The sequence below is a fragment of the Dunckerocampus dactyliophorus genome, chromosome 12 (genome assembly GCF_027744805.1).
Source record: "Dunckerocampus dactyliophorus isolate RoL2022-P2 chromosome 12, RoL_Ddac_1.1, whole genome shotgun sequence".
In the NCBI taxonomy this organism is placed as follows: Eukaryota; Metazoa; Chordata; class Actinopteri; order Syngnathiformes; family Syngnathidae; genus Dunckerocampus; species Dunckerocampus dactyliophorus.
In genome coordinates, this window is record NC_072830.1 from 9,195,473 (window position 1) to 9,202,700 (window position 7,228).

Sequence of the window (7,228 nt, forward strand, 5' to 3'; positions counted from 1 at the left end):
CTGAAATTAGCATATTTATCTGCATTTTTGGTTAATGCTGGTCCTGTTTGTGTGTATATTTCTAAACATGTATTAATTTATTAATCTTTCCATCAGCTAGCATGACAAATAGAATGGTAGCTCAGTTTGAAGAGCAAATTAAATAAATGAATATAAAGTTGAACGATGAATAAACAGGAAGTCAAATGATGAGGTTTAATAGATGAATGTCACGTGACCAGGAGAAGTTCAATGGGTGAATTAGATAAGCGCTCCCCCTATTGGATGCACACACGTTGATGTTGCTTCAACAGAGCAACCTGTGGTCAAATTTCTGCAATCAAAGGGTGCGGATGTCAACAGCATCGATATCTGACATTCCAACGTCTGGCACGACACCACACCCGCCATCACCCCCCTCCCCCCCCCCCCCCCCCAAAAAAAAAAAAAAAAAAAAAAAAAACAAGGTGGCATTGCAGAGCCAGGGAAGCAAGCTGAAAAGAACAAACGTCTACAGCGACGAGCATCTGACAAAACGCAAGGCTGACATATGGCCGAGGAAGCACGCAACTTAAGGAAGCAGGGAGGAAATTCAAGGCACTTGGAGAACCAAATGCAAAATTTACTTCAGGTTCAACGGAGAGGAAGCCAAGTAGTTGATGACAAAGACTGATGATGGCACGACAAGGAAAATAAAAGACACAACTCATAAAATCCACAATCGACAACTTTACAATGTTTACACGTCATGCCAAATTAAACAATATAAACGGGTCGGGAACCTTTTTGGCTAAGAGAGCCATGAAAGCCACATATTTTAAAATGTATTTCTGTGAGAGCCATATAATATTTTTTAATATTGAATACAACTAAATGCATGCAATTTAGTTTATTGAATTATATTGTATTCAATTCAATTTTAGAAGTTAAGTCTCTGAATTTATTCTTTTGAATAACGTTATACTGAAGCTAACCAATAATAAATAAAATACTTCATACCATTAATGCAACGTCTCGTGCAGCACTAGGTTTTGCAGCGTACTCTGTATCGTTCTTTCTTTTCGCCATCTACTTGTTTGACTCTGCAGAATTAGCAAGCAGTCTATTTGATTAAAGGGGACCCGGGTAGGCTACCGCATTATCCTATAATAATCGAGTTTTGATGTCTGACCCGGAAAATATCGGAAGGACAGCTGGCATTGGCTGTGGCCACCCACATTACGCTAGAAAATGGATGGATGGATTATAATGCATAGGAAATATTATATTTTTAATGTAATTTTTAACACTGTGATTCCTGTAATGTTTTACTTTAAAATGTCACCGAAAAACTTAAAATGAATGCATTTTATCATGTTAAGAAATGTCTGAGAGCCAGATGCAGTCATCAAAAGAGCCACATCTGGCTCCCGAGCCATAGGTTCCCTACCCCTGATATAAACTAATACATTTCCCTCACTGATCATCACCAATAAGTTGTTGCATGAATTATACCAAACGCTACTTATAAATTGGGTGATTCAGTTAAACATTTTGTATTTATATATACAGTATATATTTATTCTCAATGTCTTTGCCTTACTTGTCTTCATGTAATGCCTCCTATTCTAACTGATTTGTTTTTTATTTATTATTAACAATTTATTGTTATCCCTTATTGTTTTTTTATAACGATTTATCATTAATGTATTATTTACGAGTATTTGTTATTTATTATCGTTTATTATTTTTTATTTATTTATTTTTATTAACACTACACTAGCTATATACATTTAATATACTGTATAAGTGGAATAACATACACTGTGTCATGAGTTGTGGTGCTGCTCTGCTGCCCTCTCCCTGCCATCTGTTGCAGCACACTGTCCACTGGCATGGGAGGAGCTATCTTAATGAGGTTTTAAGTAAAGCTACAATATGTAAAAACAAGAAGGGGGTGTGAGGAAAAAAAAGCATTTTGAAAAAGTATTTTTTTGAAAACAACAATTAAACTGAAATAAGCTGTTTATCAACTGATCAAAAGTTTAAGACCATCGCTCAAAAAATAACAAAAAACTCTCCAAACCAGAACAAAAACTCTTCTCAGTAGGACTCAGTAATGAGTATCTCCACCGTTCTTGTTAATTACTTCAAAAATTCTTTTGGGCATGCTTGATGCGAGTGTTTCCAGGAGGCTAGTGGGAACATTGCTCCAAGTGGTGAAGATGGCTTCATGAAGGGCATCAACTGTCTGGAACTGATGGCTATTTTTATAAACTTCCCTTGCCATCCATCCCCAAATGTTCTCTATGGGATTTAAATGAGGGGAACATGCAGGATGGTCCAAAAGAGAGATGTTATTCTCCCTGAAGAAGTCCTTGGTCAAGCAAGCATTGTGAACTGCAGCGTTGTCCTGTTGAAAAACCCAGCTGTTACCACACAGACGAGGGCCCTCAGTCATGAGGGATGCCCGCTGCAACATCTGCACATAAGCAACCGCCGTTTGACGACCCTGCACCACCTGAAGCTCCAGTGTTCCACTGAATGAAAAAGCACCCCAGACCATGATGGACCCCCTCCACTGTGCCGTGTAGAAAACATCTCAGGTGGGATCTCCTTGTCATGCCAGTAACGTTGGAAGCCATCTGGACCATCAAGGTTACATTTGTTCTCATCAGAGAATAAAATTTTTCCACCTTTCAATGTCCCATGTTTGATGCTCCCTGGCAAAGTCTAAACGGGCACTTTTGTGGCGTTGAAGGAGACGAGGTCTTCGAATTGTTTTTTTGTTTTTTAAACTCTTTTCCTGCAGATGCAGTCTGATGGTTATTGCGCTGCAGTCGGCATCAGTAGGGGCCCTGAATTTGGGTCGAAGACCACCCTGTGTCTTGATGGACAGCCAATTGGATCCTCCGGCTCAGCGCAGGTGTGATTTTTTAAGTCTACCACTTGACTTTTTTGTTCCATAATGCTCACGATCTTTAAAACAATTTAGAATGACTGATTTACTGCTCCCAACCTCAGCAGCAGTGGCACGCTGCGAGAGGCCTTGCTTAGCAGCTTGACAACCCGACCACGTTCAAAAAGAGAAAGCTTCTTAGCTTTAGCCATCAGGAGGGCATGACAGTGTGAATGTCACACCTTGCTGTGACACTACTGGTATGTTAGGGTCATTGTTTACTGTTACTCTGTTTATGGTGCATTTACTTATGCTGATGTCTTGCACTTAGACCCTGGTCCCTCCTGCCTTGGGCGGAGCTGCGGGATGTGCTGCAGCTGCTCATCAATTAACAAACCTACTTATACTCACCTGTTGCTGTTTTCGGCACTCAGTTATTCCTCAGGATCACTATGCTACACCACGCTTCCAAGGTCATCTCCCGAGCAGTTCTGCTACATGTCCCGTAGCTCCTTCAAGCCTGAGACTATTAAAGCTTTTTTTTTTAGTTCTATTACAACTTTTGTCTTCTGCATCTTGGGACCCATTATATACTGTTTTTCTACGCACTCCGCGTCACAGTGAATGCCTGACAGAAAATGAACATTTGAAGCAGATTTTGTTTTTTATAGCCTGTGGTCTTAAACTTTTGATCAGGTGATAAGCAACCTATTTAATTTTTGTTGTTGTTGTTGTTGAAATTACAAGTTCCAAATGCTTTTTGTCTCACTCCCCCTTCTTGTTTTTGCATATTGTAGCTCTACTTAAAACCTCATTAAGATCCAAATGTGCAAAATGCAAATTCTAGCAATTTTTCAACTGGTCTTAAGATTTTGGTCAGGACTGTATTGGCGCGTAGCATAGAGTACTAGTCCATTTGCCCGGTACTGTATCCTTCCGCAAAATTGAGTGCTCAAACAAAGCACCCTACGTGTTGTTGACTTACTGTTTGTGCATTTTTGCACAAACAGACTGCTAAATAACCCTCATGGGGCCAAAAAAGTTGCGAAAACCATCACTTAGATACATAAGGTGAGAAACACTGTTGAATTCCATCTCTGCGTCAATAATAAATTCCATTCAGTCCTCATTTACAGTATAGTGATTTCACATGTAATGTTTTCTGCATGTAAAACTATAAAATGTATTTTTTGTTTATATTTTTGGGTGTCTGGAACGAATTAATTGGCTTTACATTATTTCCTAACGAGAAAAATGGCCTACGCTTCGAACCGTTGGGAACGAATTAATAACAAAAACCGAGGTACCTCACCTTAGCCTGTCAGTGTGATTTTGGACTGTGTGTGTGTGTGCGCTCTATGCATGCATCACAACACACGCCACAGTCACCATTGAATGTCGATGCATCTTTAGTGTAACATATTCATTCAATGAAAGCGTGTGTGTCAGAGAGAGAGCGAGCGAAACAGACAATTCATGACAACATAGAGTCAACAAATCACGCACGCACGCACACACACACACACACACCAACACAAAGAGGGGGGTGTCGTCAAAGGTCAGAGGTGAGACCAATCACAGCGCAGCAGATAAAGCAGGCAAAGAAAGCCTGTTACCATGGGAACACTATCAACAGTCTGCAGGCTCATGTGACCTCTTCCTACTTGACAATGGAAGACATTTACTTCATAAATTTATCTCATTTGAAGGACGCAGGTGGAAGGAGCGAGTGCCCACAGCTCAAGAGCGAACAGACGAAGGACAAAGACGCTCGGTTTGTCTCCAAGTGCTTTTATTGAAAGCCACCGGGAAAAAAACACACAAGTCCATCAAAGCGGTCAAGAAGAATCAGAACAATTGATCCAAAGTCGACTGACATGACAGATGTCAAAGTTCTGGAGGAGGAGCACGAGGAGCTCAGCAGGACGTGAAGGTTTTCCAGAAGAAATTCTTGCAGCCGGCTTTTCTCTCTCGAGGCGCCAGAAGCGGACCGCTGCCGACGCCGGTGGCCCTCTCCAGGTCCGCATGGACCTTCTCTGGGTCGCCTTCGGCCACAAAGTTGTCTTCCTCCACAACCTCATTCTCTATCTGCAGGAGGTCCGAGAGGAGGAGCTCCGCCAGCGAGGCGTGCAACATGTCCTGAATGTAAGAAAGATGGGAAACATCATGGACACCCGCCGAGGACGTCTTTCAAGGACACACATCTGGAGGGCTGAAGAACTTTGTAGCATGTGGAACATGACTTCCAGGAAGTTTGATGAAATCAAGAAATGTGCGTCTCACCTCTTTGGAGAGCATCACGTGTTTGCCATCCCTGCGCGGGACTGCGAAGACGCTGCAGGAGGCGCACAAAGACAGCAGGAGCACGAGGAGGTGCGAGGAGGAGCGCATCTTCATCCTGAAGTGTGTGTGCGTGTGTGTGTGAGACGGCTCATCCCGCCGGAGCGGCTTTTTAAAGAGACGTGCTGACGTCACAGCACACACACACACTGATGATGATGATGATGATGATGATGATGTTTCCGCCCCCCCACAAACACTTTAGTTTAATGATCCATCTTCATGCACTTTGTCTTCTTTCCCGCCAGGATGCCCCACACACGCACACGCACGCGCACAGTGATTTCTACTCAAAACTCTTCAAACCGCACACGCACATCTTCAAAGCCGCCCCGCTCTAAACGCAGAGCATGTGCCATGCGGAGGGCCCCACAGTCCACGGCAGACCCAATTTCGTGCAAGGGGGCGCATTCTCAGCAAATGCGTCATGCATAGAGCACCGAGTCAGCTCGACGCAGGACGGGGGAAAAACGAGAAAAGGAATCGGACACCGTGCTCGTTGCCCCAGGGTTTGACAGCACAGTGGCGGTGTAATGGTACGGCAGAGGGTGCGGGTTTGATGCCACACCTGACCTTTTTTTTTAATGGGTCAGTTAGTTAGCTGCCTAGGGGGTGCCCAAAGTCATTTTTTTCGTGGGACCCAGAATTGTCCCTGTCCGTGATGCAGTCATTTTGTCAATTTGGCCCCCCTGCTTATCTCCTTGCCTATTCTGCTCATCTCCTCTGTCCTTGTGTCTTTCTTGTTTCATCTCCTGGTCTCCTCGCTGTCAGGTGGACACGACTTCCTCTTTGTGCTTCCCAGAATGGCGCGGTGTCATCGTGGTGGGGGTGGGGGGGGGGTCATGCTGAGGGTGTAATGGTGTGTGTTGGATGAACCACCCCGTCCTCCCTGCTGAGTCTCTGCTTATTGATTAGTTTGGGCTGATGGACACATTCACCTCCAGCCAGGCGTTTGATTGGCTGCCTGACAGCGAGCACTCTGGTTGGCCGTGACGCAGACGCGTGACGCTCTCCTCATTAGCATGTTTAGCATGTGGAGGGCCGAAGACCAGATCAGTTTCAAGAGTGAGGGTTAGAGTTGGGATTACGTTTGGGGTTGGGGTTAGGCCTAAACCCAACCCTACATTATACAAGAAATGCTAATTAAAATGCTATGACTTAGTATTTTAGTCTTAGGCATAAAATGCTAAATCACAACTTTCATGGTTGGGGGGCCAGTCAAGAACATGTTCAGTGCATACTTTTCAACGTTTTGCCTTTGGCAGGGTTAGGGTTGGGGTTGGGGTTATAGTTAGGGTACGGTTAGGTGTAGGGTTAACCTAACCAACCCAGCTGTCTTCAGGCAAGAAGCGGGGTATACCCTGCAATGAAACATTTGCATTTCAAAATAAGGGAAGTTTTTAAGTAAAAGGGAAAATGACAGAAAACACCCAACCCCCCACCCCTCACACGCCAAAACATTTTCAAAATTTTTCTGGCGTGAAGTGCCGCACGGTGGTCTAGTGGTTAGCACGTTGGCCAACACAGTAACAGCGTGGAGATCGGGAAGATCTGGGTCGATTCTCCCCTGGGCATTTCTGTGTGGAGGTTGCATGTTCTCCCCGTGTGCGCGTGGGTTTTCTCCGGGTACTCCGTCTTCGTCCCACATTCCAAAAACATGCAGGTGAGGTTAATTGACGACTCTAAATTGCCCATAGGTATGAATGTGAGTGTGAATGGTTATTTGTCTATATGTGCCCTGCGATTGGCTGGCGACCAGTCCAGGGTGTACCCCGCCTGTCGCCCGAAGTCAGCTGGGATAGGCTCCAGCATGCCCCCGCGACCCTAATGAGGAAGAAGCGGTATAGAAAATGGATGGATGGATGGATTCTGGCGTGAAGACCTGACCGCCCCCCATGGTGCAAACATGTTATTTAATGTGATTTTACTGCCGTGCTTTTATTTTGAAGGCCAAAATTTACCGGCTATTGGATGTGTTGCGCAGCTGTGCTGCTCGGGCTTCACAGGAGATGAATTTTTTTTTTTCCTGAA

General features: G+C 44.2%; 1 protein-coding gene across 1 annotated transcript; it reads right to left on the minus strand.

Moving 5' to 3' along the window:
* Positions 1-4,669: 4,669 nt before the first annotated feature.
* sst1.1 (somatostatin 1, tandem duplicate 1) lies at positions 4,670-5,265 on the minus strand. Its single transcript, XM_054794988.1, has 2 exons — positions 5,141-5,265; positions 4,670-4,996 (listed from the first exon to the last, which is right to left on the minus strand). Exons 1-2 carry the CDS (start codon positions 5,252-5,254, stop codon positions 4,775-4,777), a joined length of 336 nt encoding a protein of 111 aa, XP_054650963.1. The 5' UTR covers positions 5,255-5,265; the 3' UTR covers positions 4,670-4,774.
* Between the last annotated feature and the right edge of the window lie 1,963 nt (positions 5,266-7,228).

Coding starts and splice junctions, on each gene's coding strand:
- sst1.1 (XM_054794988.1), bottom strand. CDS start 5,254: ATGAAGATGCGCTCCTCCTCGCACCTCCTCGTGCTCCTGCTGTCTTTG. Junction 4,997..5,140: donor ACGTGATGCTCTCCAAAGAG/GTGAGACGCACA, acceptor TCTTACATTCAG/GACATGTTGCACGCCTCGCT.